The 21,975-nt window shown below is 27.0% G+C and overlaps 1 protein-coding gene across 1 annotated transcript; it reads right to left on the bottom strand.

Annotated features, from left to right (window-relative positions):
• Window positions 1-1,287: 1,287 nt before the first annotated feature.
• On the bottom strand, window positions 1,288-3,822 carry LOC124945512 (7-deoxyloganetin glucosyltransferase-like). Its single transcript, XM_047485960.1, has 2 exons — window positions 3,316-3,822; window positions 1,288-2,259 (listed from the first exon to the last, which is right to left on the bottom strand). The coding sequence occupies exons 1-2, from the start codon at window positions 3,812-3,814 to the stop codon at window positions 1,301-1,303; spliced, it is 1,458 nt and encodes a 485-aa protein (XP_047341916.1). The 5' UTR covers window positions 3,815-3,822; the 3' UTR covers window positions 1,288-1,300.
• Between the last annotated feature and the right edge of the window lie 18,153 nt (window positions 3,823-21,975).

Genomic DNA, 21,975 nt, shown 5'->3' with positions numbered 1-21,975 from the left:
AGGAGATTTTTTATCAATATGATGAGAATGAAAAGAAGAAGCACGACTGGGGCCTTCGTGGTCCAAGATAAAAAACATCAGTAAAAGTAACGTAAGTAAGAGACTTTTTGGTAGTACCGGTGAACCAGATCATGGCCGCGGCGATGAAATCTAGGACGGTGGACTTGTAGTATCTCTATAGATCTGGCAAAAGCGAAAGACCCCTAACATAATTCGAATGGAGGATGCATAACATTTTTTATTTTATTATTATGACACTTTATGATATTCGTACTGGAAAGCCGATAGTTATTCGTTCTTTTTAAGATCTACGAGTTCAATAATTTGTTGGGTAACGTGTTTGTATTTTTTATGTCATTCTTTATCATTGTGTTTAAACGATTTTTATCATTTTAATATATATGAATTATTTTTAAAAAATGTATATTAATATAAATATATAAATGAAAAGTATTTATTTAAATTTGACATAATAATTAAGTAAAATAAAAATAAAAATTCATAATGTTATTATAATAATAATTATTATTAATGTTTTTCTTGTTCCCTCTCACAAGGAGGGGCAAAACATTATTTTTTTAAAAATATTGTTTTACCCCTCCATTTGAAAGCGAACTGAGAAATATCAGGAGTATATGATGATATCCCCTTTCTGAGAGTCATTCCGGAAAGTCGATAGACTCGCATAGTTAATTGTTCTCCTCGAATAGTATTCTCGAGCTTAATAACATATTGAGTAATGTTTTTATTTTGATTTTTTCATTTCATATTTTTTTGTTGTACTCTAACTATTTTTTTTACCATTTTTAATATAAATGACCCTTACAAAATGTATTTATTTAGGCTTCAAATAATAATAATTTAAATTACAACTACAAGTATTGTTACAAAACTTCAAAATATACTCTAAAATGTTGACTTTTGCTTTATTTAAAAAAGGACTATGTAGTCCAAAAATAGACACATTTATACATGTACATGTAATAAATATAAAAATGAGCTAGTTACATGTTTTAATTTAAATATGGAATAACATAATTTAACCCCATAAAGAGTAAAAACCATTCTAGCCTGAAATTCCTCCATTAGATCGATTAATTCCTTGGATCTAGAATCCGAGAGACATTTAGAGTTCATCTCAATCAACTTCACAAGATTTCAAATAACATTAGATCTTCATAATTTAAATGTATTATAGACATTTAGATCTATAATACATTATTTATTATTCAAACAACAAAACAACTTATATAAAATTCAAAAACATGAACTTAAATAATAATTAAAGTAGATAAAAAGACTAATAATCTCTTGAAGGGAGAAGCACTTGTTGAATCAGCTTGTCAAGATTTCCATATGAAGAACCGCCATCCCCAACGGCTTCCTCTGCCATCTTCTTCCACTCCATTGCTTTATCTTTCATCTTCTTTCCTTCTTCTTCTTCTCCATCCATCAATCCTCTAACCAATCCCTCCACATTTTCCCTCTTCACATCGCAGTCCATCTCCTTCCCTATCCCCCATTTCTCACAGCAATACCAACAATTCGTAGGTTGCTCTGCGAAAAAAGGCCAGCATATCATCGGGACTCCATAAGAAATACTCTCAATAGTCGAATTCCATCCGCTGTGGGTCAGAAAAACCCCGATCGCTTCATGGGCCAATACCTTTTCCTGCGGGCACCAACTCGCCATCATACCTCTTTCCTTAGTCTCCTCTAAGAACTCCGCCGGCAAGATTGCTTCATCTCCGGCCACGATGTCGGGTCTTATGATCCAAAGAAACGGTTTCTGGGTATTAGCCAATCCCCATGCGAACTCAATTAAGTGATGGGCAGTCATCACGGTTATGCTTCCTAAGTTAACGTAGACTACTGAATTGGGTTGTTTGGTTTCAAGCCAATCTAGGCACTCTGTTTCTTCTTTCCAGAGATTGGAATCCAGAGAGCTGAGCGCTGCTTCGTCGTATTTGAGCTCGTTCATGCGGAGGTGGAGAGGGCCAATGGTGTAGATTGGCGGTGGGAGGATGTTTGAGAGAGATTGAAGCACGTGGCACTCGAGTTTGTCGAAGGTGTTGAGAACAATGGCTGAGGCTCGTTTTGCTCTGTTTGCTTCGTTGATGAGGAAGCTGAACATGAAGTCATTTGGATCTGTGGTTCGGATGAAGCTAGGGAAGTCTTTCAATCGGATGCCTTCCATTCCAGCAGGGATATCTTTGATTAATGCCGTGTTCAAATAACCATTTCCAATATAACTCGCATCTGCAACAAATTAAGGGAAACAATGGTGTGCTTGGTCATGTTCTATTCCAATTTTATATGTAATCCCATGTTTGAGGGTTAATTATATCATCTTCTTTGTTTTAAATTTCAATACATTGATTTTAGGCATGTAATCCTGATGCTCTTGTCATAAATAGGAAAGTATGCATTTATAAGAAGCAGAGTATAAAACATAGGTCAAGAATGTACGGTTAATTCGATGCTACATGTACAGACACTGCCTGTATTCTACTAATGAAGTGACACCTATTCATAAAAGTAAATATCATCTCTCCTTTGTTAATTTTTTTTTTCTTTATACATATGACACTCTAAAGTATCTAACCTACTATTGGATTTGAACTAATGACACTCTCGCCGTATGAAAGCAATACTCTAACCACTGTCTTAATGATACATGCACTATCATACCAACCAAAATGTACTCTAACCACTGTCTTAATGTCTTAATGATACATGCACTATCATACCAACCAGAATGTACACTTCCGAATCACAATAAAATAATGTAACAGAAAATATATATTTTGGATTTGGTGTTAAATTCTTTTTAAAATGTCTACTTTATTATTTATAAGAAATGGGCTGAGTTTTATTAATCCATTTCTAAGCTAAACATTTATAATATATTTTATTTAGAAAAAATAATTATTTTTTTTTGTTTGATATTTGATTAAATTATATAATTTATCTTTTTAGAGTTGGGACCAACAACCCGATCCCATACCACATTATTATTTTATATTCTCTCTCATAAAGTTTGGATCTAGTCTCATTCTCAATCTAGCAAATCTTTAGTATAACCACCTAACACTTATTGGCTTACTTTGAAAATATCCACATATATATAATTATATTATATTTTATCTTATTTTTTTCTAAAGTAGTGGCTCAAACCCATAAACCAGATTTAATTTAGATGCAAATATATTGAGATTGTTCTGAATCGAACTAATTATAGGTGTTTCAAATGATTAATTAAAGGTTATTTTAGAATAATAATATTAAAGTGATAAAAGAATAATGAATATGTACCTTTGAAGGGAGTATAGCCCTTGTCCCGCAAGTTATTATATTGAAGGTAACACAAGAGTCCAGAAGCGCTAGTCGTCCATAAAAGGACCTCGGGAAGGCTCAACTCCTCTGCCGCATCGACGGTGAAGCTCATCACGCCGTCTGAGACTATACACGTCACCGGCGGAGCAGTGAGCCTTGAGAGCAAATCTTTAAATGGACCCAAACATGTATTCGTGGTTGATTTACTGATAGAAGGAATATCCTGAGTGGCATCGATATTGTCGGTCTCAGGCAATCCATCAGGGATAGTCTCGAATCGAAAAGTGCTGAGACCGTCGAGGGAATTCGGTCCCCGAGATTTGAGGAGGCGGCGGTGGTTGAACTCGGTGTTGACGAAGGTGATGTAGAAGCCTCGAGCGTGGAGGATCTTGGCCAGCTTCAACATAGGGTTTATGTGACCTTGAGCTGGGTATGGTATGCAGACAGCATGCCCCAATATCGGATTAATATTGGACATGGTTATAAAATGTTATATGTGACCCTTTCTTTTTTTTTCTTGATATTAGGTACTTATATGATATTGGTGAATGTTTATGGGTTTGGGAATTCAGCCATTCAATCATTGCATTTTATAGGCTCAATTGTGAAGATAAGTTGTTTGGAGGGTGGCATATGGAGTCTAATTATCAAATTTTGAATATTTTTTTCAAATGGACAAAAGTCTCTTTTTTTAATATATATTATTTGAGCAAAGTTCCTCTGTTACTAAAGTTTCCTGCTCCCCTGTTCCTCTCTCACAGGGAAAGGGGGTAAATCAGTAAATACAGTTTATTTATTTATTTTATTTTTATTTTAATATCAAAATTTGTATGGAGGAACACCGGAACATCTATATTTCGGTAGCAGAGGATCCCGTGTGATATTATTTTTCGATTTTCTAACTAATTTATCGCGTTTGTAAATGAAATGATATTGAAAGATGTCTTTGACGTATTTATTTTCAATTAAGTATATTTTTCAAGATTTACGTATTTTAATTTGTCGATGTTCGTTTGCGTTCGTTTGCATGACTAAAAAATGTCGATCTCAGATAAATTTGATATTTATTTTTCACATAACTTTGTAACTACGTAATTTTTTTTTATGTACGATTTACCTATTTAAAAATCGAAAAAAGAATTTTGTTATGTCGCTTTTATAGATATGAAAAATTAATTAAGAATAAGAAAATACTATTTTAAAATAAGAAAAATAGATGCTTATTAGTTTGTAAAATAATTAAAATTATAATAATTGAAACCTAAAATGGAACAATTTATTTCTTAAGTCTTACTTTATAAAATATATTCAAACGGCTTGAAATAATATTAAATCTTATAAATATATAATATATAATATATAATATAATATATATATATATAAATAAATAAATAAGTATAATGATGTTTAATTTAAAAATGTCCGGGGTAGTTAATTTGAATATATATGTGAGTATAATAGATATTAGGGTTGGATTGTGGGTTAACAAGTATAACCCTTTAACCAACTAGGCTTTGATGAACGCTACATATTTTAACAATTTAAATTTAACTTTTTAACTAACTAATATATATATATATATAATGATGCTTAATTTTAAAAGTGTTCGGATTGCCGGAGTCGAGAGCGGTGGTTAATTTGGATATACTTGAGTTGGATTGTGGGTTGACCCACCTATAAACTTAAAACGGTTAAAAGAAATAAAAAAAATATAAATATATTTCAAACTTGCAATCTAACAAAAACAAATAAATTGTTTAATCAACTAGACTAATAAGACTTTATATTTTAAATTTAACACAAAATTTGATAAACGCGGTACATTCTAACAATATAAGTTAAACTTTTTAACTAACTAATATATATATATATATATTAATATATATATAATAATGCTTAATTTTAAATGTGTCTTTATTGTCGGGTCGAGAGTTGTGGTTAATTTGAATATATATGTGAGAATAAATGAATACTTGGATCGAATTATGGGTTGACCCGCCCATAAACTTAAAAACGGTTAAAAATAAAATTAAAAATGTTATATGTATGTTTTGAATTAGCAACATAACCAAACAAGTACAAATATGAATTAAATATTTAATTGATCAAAGTGTGAAATCATGATGTTAAATATTAAAAATATGAATCAAATATTGGATTGACTAAAGTAAAAATGTAAAGTCATGTGATGAGAGGTTTATTCGGAAAAAATATGTGATAAAATATGTGAGAAGATAAATTGTTTTACCGAAATGATTAAAAAATATGGAATGAGAGTTCTTTTTTATTTTAAATTATTATTCGTGATTTATTAAGAATTTTAAACATTAAATAATAATAATTATTATTATTTTATTTATATTTTTATCTCCATGAATGAAAATTTTACTAGTTAATAATTAAAGATATAGTCGGTCAATATTAAATAAAGATAGTAATCTGTCAATTAAGTAGTAAAATTAATATTTTGTTAATTTTGGTCAAAGAGTACTAATTACTAAATAATATTTAGATATTTAGTTCGGTCAAATTGAGTGTGCCGTAAATTAAAATCTCAAATCTTTGTAATCTCCAACTAATTAATTAGGTCCTTCCAATATCAGAAATCATGTGGTGACGGAATAGTGGACAAATTATAACCCGTAAGTCCCCTAAAAGTTCATTCCTTTTTTTTTACCAATTTTGCGTAATAAATTTACTTAACAAAATTTATATTTAAACACAATTTTTTTTTACGTTCTTTCTTATATTTTTAAAGTTTTTATCTTTTATCATTTTTAAATTTGTTTTTTCATTCTTTTTCATATATTTTTAATTTTTAATCATTTTATTTATTCATTCATCTATTTAATTATTTTTTAATCATTTTATTCATTCTCTCTATTAATTTAATCTATTTCAATCATTTTATTTATAATCTTTTATTTATTTCTCTTATATATATATATATATATATATATATATATATTAATATAAAATAATAGTAATACTAAAAAAGCATAAATTTAAATATGTATCTCATTTTTTTTTCACCTTTTTACATTTGATAAATTTATTATACATAATAGATATAAATAATATTATTTTTTTATATAATATTATTATTTTTTTAAATCACTAACAATACCATTCAATGATGAGTGTTTGAACTGATTTGATATCAAGTTTTTTTGAGTGAAAAAATTCTTTAAAATTAAGTAAATAAAAAGATACTTAACATATAAATATTACAAGAAATGAATCAAAACAAAACCACTCATAATTAAAGTAAATATAGTGTTCGAGGGAAGTTGGAAAACAATAATATATAATATTATAAATTTAAAAAATATAAAAAAAATATAAAAAAATAAAATTTTAAATTTAAATAATTTATTAATATTTAAAATTAAATTAATAATATATATATATAATATTACATATATAACATTAATTATTAAATAATATTATAAATATAAATAAATAAACTGATAAATATAATCTGAATCAAACTCATTTAGTGTTAACTATTAAATAAGTAATATAATTACTTATATAATATTAACATTACATATGTAGAAAAATGCTGTTGTCAATAAGGTGAGAATAAAATTAAATAACCCTTAAATTAATTATTTCTCATATTTATTGATCAACTTTTCATTACAAAATAATGAGTTTATTTACTATAAAAAAAAATTTGAAAAGGTTAATAACAAATATTAAAAATATATGCAAGTTATGGACTTGAATCTATAATTATATATCCAACAATTAAACCGACTAAATTATTTAATTTTTATATTAAAATAAAGTTAGATTAAATTATATATATATATATATATATATATATATATATATATATATATATATATATATATATATATATATATATATTTTGAACGTTTAACCTATAATTACATCGGTCAACTTTAAAGTGTATTTGTCTATTTTTATATAATATTAGAGAATAAAGTTTAGTTATTTATTTTTTATTTTAAGGTGAATTGAGTTATTTATTTTAAATTATTAATTATATAAATTATATATATTCATATAAAAATGACTAAATTATTTTAGCGGCCATCTAATAAATTCTATCACTTACTTTTTAGTCTTAAATTAATTTTTAAAGTAAATAGCTAATTCAATTTTTAAAAAGGTCATCATAATTATTTAAATCAATTTTTTAGTTAAATATAACGATTAAAATTTAATATATTATTATATATATTATCTTTAATCATTATTTTATAATATATATATATATATATATTACTATGTATATTTATAAAATTATTAAATCTCTTTTATATATTGATAAAATATTTATATATTAGTTATTTTAATTATATATATATATTTATATAACAAAGTTTAAAAATAATTTATATATTATTTTTAATCATTAATTTTTATATTTATATATATAATATTTATATTATAAATATTTTAAAAAATAATTCGAAGGTTAAAAATGAGTGAAGAGTTGAGAGTTCACTCAAATAAATTGCCTAAAATAAATAATATATTATATATATATATATATATGAAATATATTTAATAATTATATATATAAATATAAAAATTAATGATAAAAAATAATATATATAAATATAAATATAATAATTAACCATTAAAGATATTATATAATATATATAAATATATATTATTTAGTTAGAAAAGTTTAAACATAACAGAAAAATGGTCATTTGTGACTTTTTTTTTTTTTTTTTTATAGTTTAGTAATATAATGTTTTAATATTTTTTTTAAAGTTATATATATATATATATATATATATATATATATATATATAAATATTTTAGGTTGAGATGTATGCTTTTTTTTATATTATTATTATTATTATTAATATTATTATTTTAATATATAACAATTAAAAAATAGAATTACATCCCTCTTCTCGCCTAGGTAAATATTTCCGACGTCCCCGAAATCTTGGGTTCGGGCTCAACAGACGTCAAGTTCTGCACTTGATTAAATTATTAAGTGTGTTTGCAAAATATGTGTTTAATTCTCGGGGATTAGTCGCACTCCAAATCAAATGAAAAGTTAGAAACCGGCGTTCTAAACAAATATATAATCATATACTAATTTTAATGTGAGTATAATTTTTTTTTAAATGTAATATAAAATGAATAATAATTCATGATTTTGTGTGTTTAATTGGTCTTTAAATAATGAATAATTTATATAAGAATTTTTTATAAAATTCAACATTTTTTATTAAGAAATTAATGTTTTAAATATGACCGAAGTATATTTAAATGGTTTAAATGATTAGTTACTTGTTATCATAATGTGTAAGTTTTTATATATATTTTTAATTTGTAAGATAATCTTATGCTTAAGGGTGTTCAACCGGCTGGTTAACCGGTTAATCGGTTAAAACCGGGTTTGTCTTTTTATTTTACAAACCAGTTAATCGTCCGTTAATGGTATCGGTTTTACCAGTTCTGATTTTACTGGTTTTGGTCGGTTCCGGTCAGTTAACCGGGTTTAACCAGAAACCGATAATTAATTTTTTTAATTAAGAAATAAATTTATGAAATGATTTTTTTTAGTACTATTCTCCATTCTTTCTTGTCTCTATTATAATTTAATATATTATTATCATAATATATTTTATTGATATATTTAGGAATATTTTATAATATATAATTTTATTGTAACAATATAATATATATTGTTAATTTTTTATATGTTTCTTGAAAAAATTCAAAAAATTATTATGTTGACCAGTCTTTAACCAACCAAGTATAAACGAATATGATTGAATCTCCTTCTCAATCGATAGAACGGGAAGTAAAATCGTTAAGTTATAATAAAATAATAGTTATTTGAATAATTGTGTTCATTATAATAATATGCAAAATATTATATATATGTGTTTATAGTTATATGATTAAGTATTTCCAATATATTATAGATGTTTAGGTGTTTTCGTGTTGGGCGTATTGGACAGAAAGTTAAAAAATTATTTTGAATGTTGAAAACATCAAGTTTTAATTTGTTTAACTATTTTGATTTTGTTAATTTATAAATTATGTTATTATTTCGTTATATAAATAATTTTATATATTTTAATGAAATTGTTTCAGCTTGTTTTTATTTTATTTTTGTACAATTTTATATAAATTATAATGTTTTTTAAAATTAATTCTATAAAATTATAATTTAAAATTTAAAAATAAAAAATAAAAAAGATTTATAAATTATTAAATGTTATCTATAATATATTTATTATTTCTAAAATAACCAATACAAATTATAAAATATAAAAATATATAATTAAATTATTATCGATTTACCGGTTAAACCGTTAAAAAAATTTGTAAATCGAAAACCGAACCATTTAACCGGTAAAAAATCGGTTGACCGAAACCGCTAGAACCGATTAACCAATAAATCGTTAAAATGAAACCGGTTAACTATCGATTCGCTTGGGTTATCTGTTTTTCGATTTTTTTTTGCACGGCCCTACTTAGGCTAAAAGAAAACATGATTTTGTGTGTTTAATTGTTTTTTATTTTGAAAACGGCTTATTTGTCATTTAATTAAAATCTCAAAATGAAAAAAAAACGACACGAGGTTGTTTATATCAATTAGGACAAGCCCTAGATTTGATTCTCAAAAGAAAAACAAATGAATCAATCTACACATATATGAATGAGTAAAGAAAATTATAAACACAAGTTTTCAAATATTGAACGCGTCTTGAAATTGGCTTTTTGAGTACTTCTTGATATGAGATTCTCCAATTCTTGCAATGATTTCAGTTTTGCTCGCACATGTGTATTTTCCTCCATGTTCTCATAAACGATTTGTCCACCACAATATCCCAATACCATATATCGATGTCGCGTTGAACTCTAGAAAAAGCTCTCGCGTTTCTTTCAGCCCAAACATGATATACAATTGAAACAAAACAACATTTAAATATTTAAATACACTTGAAGAAAACTGATCACCCGACCTTGTCTTGATGATGGCAGCCCCCTTATATCTTGTCATTCCAAATGGAAACTAGCTAACTCCATGAACCTGAACCTTGAGAATCTTCGAAGATTAAATTGAGCATTACTACATAGGATATGTACAATATTAGATGAGTTTTTTAGATGCCCTAACCAAGATTTTCTTTGTCAAGAACGAAGCTAATCTAAATGATTAAGTAAAGTAAGGATAGTCTTAAAATAGAGAGAAAAGAAGGAAAGTACTGATGCAGTGTGTGATTGTGTGTGTAGAGATTTTTGGCAAAGCAACGATGAACAACACCCCTGTCAAGTAGCGGAATCTGGGCGTAATCGCGGAGGAGGAGGAGGGCGGAATCGATCTGGGCGGAGGAGGGCGGATCTGTGGACGGAGAACGGCGGAGGTTAGGCGGAGAATCGGAGAAAGAAAGGGATCGGAAGAGAAGCGCGAGAGGAAGAAGAAAGAAAGAAGAAAGGAAGTAGCTGGGTTAAAATTAAAAAGATTTCACCGAGGGCATAATTGCGAACCCTCGTAAATATTTCTTCACGAGAACAGATAACAAAGGCTATCAGAAATAAATATTATCTACGAGATAACTAATGCTCTCGGTGGTCTTCACAAATATCAATGAGGAAAGGGTGATGCTCTCGATGGAATAAATATTTCCGAGAGTATTTGTTCGCTCTCGGTAGATTCCTCGATAATCATACATTTTTACTAGTGTTCTCCACCCCTCTTTATAAAACAAGTGTTTAATTGGTCTTTTGAGAAAGATAATAATTTATATAAGATTTTTTATACGATTCAATTTTTTTATGTCTTAGATATGACCGACTATATTTAAATTGTTTAAATGATTAGTTAGTTATTATCCATTAGGTAAGTTTATATTTTTTTTAATTTGTAAGATAATCTTGTGCTAAAAGAAAATATTTAGTTATATTCACTTAGTTCGAGTTATTGATAATTAAAAATTTTATTTTATAAATTTTAATATTTGTACCACTTTAACTAATTATTTATTGTATTATGTATTTTTATTAGTATATTTTTCAAAACTTAGATATTTAAGATAGTTTATCCAAATTATTTTTTATTATTTATCATAATTCTTATAGATTACAAATACATGAATTCTAACTAGTTTATACATTAACATATGGGTTTATATGCCCTTGAGCAGGGTATGGTATGCAGACAGCATGCCCTAATATTGAATTCACGGACATGGTAACAATGTTATATGTGACCCTTTCTTTTCTAGTAACAAAATATTTATGGGTTGGACAGGAAGACGAATTTAGAAGTTATAATTAGTACTATGAACTTAAAATATACAATTAAATGAAGATTTTTTTTTGTAACACTAATATAAATATTAATATTATTTTTAAGAGGTTGAGATATGTAGATCCGTACTATTCTGATATTAATTATTTTAAAAAATTAGTTATTTATTGTAAAATACTATATGCATATAAAAAAATTAAAAACAATATTAAAAAATAAAAGTATCATAAAGTATAAAAACAATCCATTAACCATATAAACAAACCCTACAAAATAATTATTCCATATCCACCTAATTAATGTTTTCACATTTCTTCTATAACCAAAAGCTTTTTATACAGAGAGATAGGGTTAGAGTTAGAGTTAGAGCTGGCTTAAACCATTACATCTAATGGTTAATTCGATGTTACCAAAGAGAAAAAACTAACAATTGAGGAGGTGATATTTCACTTTTGTGTATATGTGTCAATTTATGAATGGAATATATACATGTATGGGTAACATCGAAATAACCTAATCCAATAGTAGCTAAGGGCTTGGTTGATGAATGTTATTATGATAAAACTCAGTTTTTATTCCAAACCCAACAATCACATTATCAATCTAATTAATTTATTTATTAAAATAGTCAAATTATCTCTTATTTTTTTTAATATAAATTAATTATTAAATAAAAATCTAGAAATAGAATAATTTGATAAAAAAAATAAAAAAAATTAAGTTTTTTCCTACTTTTAATCAAACATCAAACAAAAATTTTTCAAACAAAACCCAAAAAACAACTCCCTCAAACAAACCCTAAGTTGGGGATTCAGCCAATCAATCATTCCATTTATAAAATAAAGATAGTAGTCGGTCAAATTTGGTAGTAAAATTAACATTGTGTTAGTGTTTGGTCAAATTTAGTGGAACTAAAAAGTGTCTACATTTTTACAAAGTAAATTAGAATGGAAGGAACTGTAAATTTAATTTATGAAGTTGGTTAGAGTTGATAAATTTATTACGAGAAAGTATAAAATTATATTTATGTATACCAACTTAAAAAAATGTGTCATTTATTAACAGAGTTATTATATATATTTAATATTTTAACTTAATTATATTTAAAAGGTGAAATATGAGTGTGCGGTAAAAAAATAATTTGAATTTATTTTTTTAATGAAATTAATAATTTAAATATATATTATTTATAAATGTTAAATTAAGAATAATTAATTTCAAATATATATACCACAACATTATACTCACACACACTCACATTTCAAATATATATCACTGATATTATTTATAAGTTTTTAAATTAACATTAATTTCAAATAAATTATTTTAATTTTAACAGTTCTATATTTCTATTTATAATACATTTTCAAAATATATAAAGATTTTTGAAAAAATATTATGAATGTATATATACACCCAATACTGATATTTCAACTATATATACCACTGATATTATTTATATATATTTTTTAAAAATTAAGATTAATTTAAAATAATTATTTTTATTTTAAGAAAATGATTAATAGTTATATATTTTTATTTATAATATATTATTAAAATATATAATGATTTTCTTTAAAAAAATATGAATTTATTCTAATTTAATATATATATATATATATATATTATTAATCATTAAATTGAATAAATTTATAATATTTAAAAAATTATTATAAATGAAAATATAGAAGTATTAATCATTGTCTAAAAATATTATATTTTAAAATATAATTATTTTAATATTTATTTAGTAAATATTTAAATAATTATTCTAAATAAAATATATTATAAATAGATTTATATATAAATTAGAATTCTTAAAAATAAAATAATAATTAAACAAAATCTTTAAAATTAATCTTAATTTAACCATTATGAATAATATATACATACAATTTAAATTATTAATCTCAGTAAAAAAAATTAAAAATTCAAATTATTTTATAATTGAATTACTGGATATATATAATAAAAGATTTTATATTAATAAAGTTTAAATTCGTTAAGTTGTTTTTTAAATAAATCACATACCGGTTTCAAAGGCGCTTGCACTTGCACTTTCACTTGCACTTATATAATTTTTTCTTACGATTAAAAAATATAAAATCTTAGTAATTAAGGCTATATCAAAAAATATTTTTTTATTTTTTTTTAATTAATTGAATAAATATGACAGATTTCTAACTTTATATATATAAATAAAATTTTAAAACTTTATATCTAGAATTTAGGTTCTCCCCAAATTAGTTGTCCAAATAATTGTAGTCCCGCTAATTAATTAGGTTATTAGAGTATTGACTAGACATATGATAATAGTGGGCAATTTATAACTCTCAACCTCCCCCCAAAAGTTCAATTAAATATTTTTGACAAAATTATTTGAATTTAAACAAGTCTATCTGAATTTTCAAAATAATTAGAGAGAATTAACAATAAAGAAGAAAAATGAATCTTTTAACATATAAATGCATACTATTTTAGAAGATACTTCAACTTTATATATATTAGAAACTTGATATTTGTTAAATATTACAAAAACATATAATATATGAAAAACTATTTTATAATTAATTTTCAATAAAATTCATTAGCTACTTCAAAATATGAATTTGTATAGATAGTTATATATTTTTATTTATAATATATTATTAAAATATATAATGATTTTCTTTAAAAAAATATGAATTTATTCTAATTTAATATATATATATATATTATTAATCATTAAATTGAATAAATTTATAATATTTAAAAAATTATTATAAATGAAAATATAGAAGTATTAATCATTGTCTAAAAATATTATATTTTAAAATATAATTATTTTAATATTTATTTAGTAAATATTTAAATAATTATTCTAAATAAAATATATTATAAGTAGATTTATATATAAATTAGAATTCTTAAAAATAAAATAATAATTAAACAAAATCTTTAAAATTAATCTTAATTTAACCATTATAAATAATATATACATACAATTTAAATTATTAATCTCAGTAAAAAAAATTAAAAATTAAAAATATTTTATAATTGAATTACTGAATATATATAATAAAATATTTTATATTAATAAAGTTTAAATTCGTTAAGTTGTTTTTTAAATAAATCACATACCGGGTTTCAAAGGCGCCTGCACTTGCACTTATATAATTTTTTCTTAAATTTATATACGATTAAAAAATATAAAATCTTAGTAATTAAGTTATATCAAAAAATATATTTTTTAATTTTTTTAATTAATTGAATAAATATGACAGATTTCTAACTTTATATATATAAATAAAATTTTAAAACTTTATATCTAGAATTTAGGTTCTCCCCAAATTAGTTGTCCAAATAATTGTAATCCCGATAATTAATTAGGTTATTAGAGTATTGACTAGACATATGATAATAGTGGGCAATTTATAACTCCCAAATTCCCCCAAAAAGTTCATTTAAATATTTTTGACAAAATTATTTGAATTTAAACAAGTCTATCTGAATTTTCAAAATAATTAGAGAGAATTAACGATAAAGAAGAAAAATGAATCTTTTAACATATAAATGCATACTATTTTAGAAGATACTTCAACTTTATATATATTAGAAACTTGATATTTGTTAAATATTACAAAAACAAATAATATATGAAAAACTATTTTATAATTAATTTTCAATAAAATTCATTAGCTACTTCAAAATGGTAATGTTAGGCTTATGATTATATATATTTTCCAACTTTAAGTGTATAAACTATCTATACAAATTAACTACTATTACTATTTATTGATTAACATATGTACCTATTGATTAACATATGTACCTATTTGTATTTAATTATTAATACGCACTAAAAAATATTTTGGATTTGGTTCGAACTAATGACCAAATATAAATCTTTTATTTACATCCTAAACCACTCAGCTAGATCTATTTATGTTTAAAAAATACTAAAAGTTTCTTCTTTATTTTAATAAATGGGTTGCCAGAACCAGCCCAACTCGTTATGTGAGTATAAATAAGTTGAGTGGTTGGTTTACGGATTAATCCGTACTTGAAATTTAAAACGATTAATAAAAAATAATTTAAAATGTTATACGCAAAATTTAGACTTAAACATATAATTATATGTCCAGATCGAACATTTCAATCGACTAAACTTATAGACATTCATATTTTACACTATAATATTATAATTTAATTTTAGATTAATTTAAATAAATTAAACAAATTAAAATGAGATTAAATTAATTTGATATATATATATATATATATATATTTTAATGTTGTAATTTTTTTAAAAATAAAATGGAGAGGACATACAAAAAAAAAAAAAAAAAAAATTCTATAACTCACACAATTTTCAGTTCAACTTTTCAAACTAACTTACTTTATTTATTTTCAAATTAATCTAATTTACTATTTAAAATCAGATTTTTAATTAATTAATTTATATTTAAACTCATTATTAAATATATATATATATATATATATCACTACAAAAAAAATAGGTTTTGGGCGACACATAATCCAAATCCATAGCCTTTCAATATCTTTGCCAACCCTTATTTTATTATTCCTTTAAAAAAAATTATAAATAAATAATTAGATAAAATTTTGTTTTAATATTTTATAATGGTATTTTATACTTTTTATTTTAAATTTTATTTTGTAATAATATAGATTATTATTTTTTAAAATCAAATTATATACTTATTTTTATTTCAAATTTAAAATTTATTAATATTTGAGTTAATTAAATATAAATTCATTATTAATATTAAATTAATTAGATAGAATTAATACTCTATGAAATAAAATAAATATATTTTTTAAATAAATAATATAATAAAATTAGTTATTGAATAAATTATTTATAATTTCAAATTAAATTTAATAAATTTATAATTTTATCTGAATTCAAATAATTTTTTCTCTCATTTTAATACCCAAAATATTTTGTCAAGGAAAAACATTAATAAGTAAAATTTTGATAGCCTCATATGACAAAAAGTTCCACATCAAAATCGGTGAAACACAACCCAAATTTGATAAGTAGAAAATCGGCCCTAAAAAATTATGTGTTTTTTCATTCTAATTTAGCTTCAAATTCTATTTTGTTAAGTCTCATTTATATATATAAAAAAAAAAACACTTTTTGACCAAAAGCCTATTTGAAGAAGAAGTATCAGATTACTTAATAGGAGCTTGGGTCTTGTGAATTTTGTATGGGCCTTTTTTTCAAATGATATATGAGCTATTTTAGTGGCGCCTTTTTACTATGGATTTATTAATTTGGGTTTGCGCCCATAAACTGAAATTCAGAACTATTAATATTTTCTCTCCACTAGCTAGGTTTCTTTAATTTTGTTAGATTAACATCATCATTAAATAGTATCTAAAAAAAATCCTCACTCAAAGTTCATAAACTTCTTCCGCTTCATCTTCCCCGAACACCCTCTCTCTCCTTCAACTTTACACGTCGGGCTTTCATTTCTTTTATTGGCCGTCTTCATCCTCTCAGCTTGACAAGAATAAGAATTAACTAGCTTCTTTCCCTTCTTTAATCAGATCCATCATGTTAGGTTTTCGTTATTCTTGTTTAATCACGTTTTTTTCTCGATTCCTTAATTTCATCTCATATTTTATTATTGTTTCGTAGAAACTATTCGTAATTTGACGATACAGATGAGATGAACTCTGCCTTCACGAATATTATTTAGCTAGTTTCCGATTATCATGATGCGAAATTTAATTAATAGATCTCGTTGGTGTAGTAGCGCATTTGTTTATTTTTTCCTGTCCATTGATTGTTAATACTTGTACAATAGATCTAATTTTTGTATGTTTTAGTTACCCAACTCTAGGGTGTATTGTTTTGTGATAAAATATAATATATATATATGATTGTTGTTTTGTTCCGTCTCTGTAACTTCTCAAATTTCATGACTATGAAGTTCTCGGCCTAGATTTATCTGATCTTCTTTAGTATATATTTGTAACACAACTTTGTAGATCTTCTTATCTAAGTTTTATAAGTTGTTGATTCTGAAAACAACAAAAAGAAAATGGTAGCCTTTGATATTTGTTATAATATTATGGGTATAATCTTTCCCTTTAAGCAAATGGAAGATAATGATGATAAGATCCTTCTAATAAACCATTGATGTTGGCTTTCAGGTTCAATAAATTTGGGGTTGATGGTGGATCAGTAGCCAAGACCTAAGATTTTATCATCATTATCTTTCATTTACTTAGAAGGGAAAGATGAATACCCATAATATATTAAGAGGAATGATAAAGCCAACGAATGACTAGCGAAAGCAAGGCCACGAATTCTACGTGGCCTTGCCAGCTAGGAGAGAGAAAGAAAAAAAAAAAAAATTAAAAAGTTTCTGCATATCCTCTTTCACCCAATAGGGTTTCATATTTCTGCATTTCTTTCTCTCTCTGAAACGCTTCATTTATTTCTCTTCTCCAGCTCCGGCAGCATTTATTTCTCTTCTCCGGCTCCGACTGCATTTATTTCTCTTCTCCGGCTGCATTTATTTCTTTCTACGGCAGCATTTACTTCTCCATGGTATCCTTTTTAAGGATCTTTATTTTTTTTTGAATAGATCTAGGGTTTAGATTTTATAGATCTAGGGTTTTGATTTTACAGATCTAGGGTTTACATTTTACATAAGTATTTATGGATTTAAACCGTTTGAATTTTCAGGAAACCGAAGCACCGAACTTGAACAACCCAGTAGATGAAGAACTTAACCTGAACAGATCCACCCATGTTGAACCCGAAAGGTACCCTGAACAGATCTAGTGGTTTCGGGACAAGAAAGGGTCCTTCCTTGTCCCGAAATGGTTGGTTTCGGGACAAGAAAGGGTCCTTCCTTGTCCCGAAATGGTTGGTTTCGGGACAAGAAAGGGTCCTTCCTTGTCCCGAAATGGTTGGTTTCGGGACAAGAAAGGGTCCTTCCTTGTCCCGAAATGGTTGGTTTCGGGACAAGAAAGGGTCCTTCCTTGTCCCGAAATGGTCCCGAAACGGTTGGTTTCGGGACCCGGAAGGTGGTTTCGGGACCCGAAATGGTTGGTTTCGGGACCCGAAAGGTGGTTTCGGGACCCGAAATGGTTGGTTTCGGGACCCGAAAGGTGGTTTCGGGACCCGAAATGGTTGGTTTCGGGACCCGAAAAGGGTGGTTTCGGGACCCGAAAGGGTTGTTTCGGGACCCGAAAAGGGTGGTTTCGGGACCCGAAATGGTTGGTTTATGGACTTTTTTCTTACGGTTTCACTTAATTTTTGCAGTCACATTCCTAGTGTTGGAATGACATTTTCCTCCGAAGAACAACTTCTTGAATTCTACACATCATATGCCCACTTAACGGGATTCGGCATTACCAAATTAGGGAGCAAAAATGTAGGTGGTAAGAGGAAATACTTCAGCGTTGGTTGTGCCAAGAGTTTTCTGAAAGAATCGAAGTCAAAAAACAAGTTTCATCAGCCTAGACCAATAACGAAGACAGATTGTAAAGCAAAGATTAATGTTGTTGTTCGAAATGAAGGGGAATATGTGATAACAAGTATTTTTCTTGAGCACAACCATTCTTTAAGCCCTAAGAGAATACGTCATGTTAGATCCTACAAAGTAATTGACGGAAATGTAAAGAGAAGATTGGATACAAACGATGAAGCTGGAATAACTGTGGCCAAAACATTTCAATCACTTGTAGTTGAAGCTGGAGGGTATGAAAACATGTCTTTCGATGAGAGGACATGTAGAAATTACGTTACAGAAGCACGACGGTTGAGGTTAGGGATTGGGGATGCTGAAGCACTCACTAATTATTTCTTAAGAATGCAAACCAGGAACTCAAACTTCTTCTACCTTATTGATTTGGACGAGGAATCCCGAATTAAAAACGTGTTTTGGGCAGATGGTAGGTGCAGGGCTGCCTTTGAAGATTTTCATGATGTTATCTCTTTCGATACAACCTATTTGACAAATCGCTATGACATGCCTTTCGCTCCGTTTGTTGGTGTTAATCATCATGGTCAATCCATTTTGCTTGGATGTGGATTATTGTCTAGTGAGGATTCAAATTCTTTCACTTGGTTGTTTAGAACTTGGTTGGAATGTATGCATGATAGACCTCCAAATGCCATAATCACAGACCAATGTCGATCCATGGCGATTGCAATTGAGACGGTATTTCCTAAAACTCATCATCGATTTTGTTTGTGGCATATAATGAAGAAACTTCCTATAAAACTTGGAAGCCATACTGAATATCATCTAATAAAGAAGAGGCTGAAAAACATAGTATACAATTCCATAAATATTCAACAATGTGAAGAAGATTGGAATAGATTAATTGAAGATTATCAGTTGGAAGATAATGTTTGGTTGAAATCTTTGTATTTGGAAAGATCTAAATGGATACCTGTTTATGTCAAAGGACAATTTTGGGCCGGCATGTCAACATCTCAACGGAGTGAAAGTATGAACGCATTCTTTGATGACTACGTGCAGTCCAAAACATCTCTCAAACAATTCGTCGAGCAATATGATAGGGCTCTGTTGCGAAATATCGAGAGAGAAAAGAAATTGGATTTCAAATCGTTTAATTCTTTGATACCAACTGTAAGTGGATTTGCCTTTGAAAGACAATACCAAACCTTCTACACTCCAGATATATTTAGATTGGTTCAAGAAGAAGTTAGAGGTTTGATGTTGTGCGACATCTCAGTCATTGAAGAGGAAGGGTCAGTTAGTATATTTAGAGTTGAGGAAATCATTCTTGGGGTTAATGGAGAACATGTAAGAGATGTTTCTTACAAAGTACATTACACAGAAAATGATTGCAATGTGAAATGTCAATGTCGATTGTTTGAGTTCAGAGGTGTTTTGTGTAGGCATATCATGGCTGTATTGAAAAAAATGAGGGTGAATGAGGTACCAATGCATTATATAATGGACCGGTGGCGTAAAGATATTAAGCGTGGGTATCAAAATATCACCAACATTTATGATTCAGATATGTCTGTTGAAGAAAAAAAACGTCACAATAGTCTAACTCGATTGATGCAAGAGGTTCAACAAGTTGGAGTAAAATCTGAAGTCAGCTGTTCTTTTTGGATGAACGGAATAAAAGGCTTGATGAAACAGTTTCTGTCACTTAATCATGGAAGCCATACTGAAGCATCTAAAGACCAAAGCACAGAGGCATCTCCATCTCCATCTCCATTTCAATCTCCCGCTACATCCATTTTGATACACTCTCCTAAGAAAGTTAGAAGTCGAGGACGACCACCAACAAAGAGGAAACAATCTTTAATTGAAAAAATTCCCAAGACTTCGAGATCAAAAAAGAAGGGAAATACGGCCACAACATCTACAGTTTTGGATTCAACACAACAACAACAACAATGGAATGATCCACTTTCAACTCAATTATCCTTCACATCACTTTTGTCCTCTCAAGTATATGTCGAAGATCATGCGTGTGGTGATAACATTCAACGAAGATAGTACTTATTTTGATCATGTTATAACTTTGAATATTTCATTTTATTAATTATTGTCCTTTCATTTCTAACGAAGATAGTCCAACCAAGTTAAAGCAAGTTAAAAACCAAGAGAAAACAAGTTAAAAACCTAATTTCGGGTCCCGAAACCACTTATTTCGGGTCCCGAAAACAACCATTTCTGGTCCCGAAACCACTTATTTCGGGTCCCGAAACCACATTTCGGGTCCCGAAACCAACCATTTCGGGTCCCGAAACCACATTTCGGGTCCCGAAACCAACCATTTCGGGTCCCGAAACCACATTTCGGGTCCCGAAACCAACCATTTCGGGTCCCGAAACCACATATTTCGGGTCCCGGAACCACTTATTTCGGGTCCCGAAACCACATTTCGGGTCCCGAAACCACATTTCGGGTCCCGAAACCACATATTTCGGGTCCCGAAACCACATATTTCGGGTCCCGAAACCACCTTTCGGGTCCCGAAACCAACCATTTCGGGTCCCGAAACCACTTATTTTATACTTGGTTTTTAACATAATTTATTTATACTTGGTTTTTAACTTGTTTTAACTTAGTTTATACTTGGTTTTTAACATACTTTATACTTGGTTTTTAACTTGTTTTAACATAGTTTATACATGATTATAATTGAAGACAAAAAATGTACTAAATTAATTAAGATGATTATAATTACTTGTTATCATACAACTTATATGTTTCAGGACATTCTACTTTTAAAATGTCTACAAACTTCTTTAAGATGTTCGGGATATTTTTGTTTAAGTTTGAACGGATGATCATTGCAGTGTATTTGACTCGCAATGCTTCAAGCATTCCCCTTGCCTGTAGGAAATTATAATTCAG

This window comes from Impatiens glandulifera, chromosome 7 (assembly GCF_907164915.1).
Source record: "Impatiens glandulifera chromosome 7, dImpGla2.1, whole genome shotgun sequence".
Classification (NCBI taxonomy): domain Eukaryota; kingdom Viridiplantae; phylum Streptophyta; class Magnoliopsida; order Ericales; family Balsaminaceae; genus Impatiens; species Impatiens glandulifera.
This window is presented reverse-complemented; position numbering and strand designations above follow the sequence as displayed.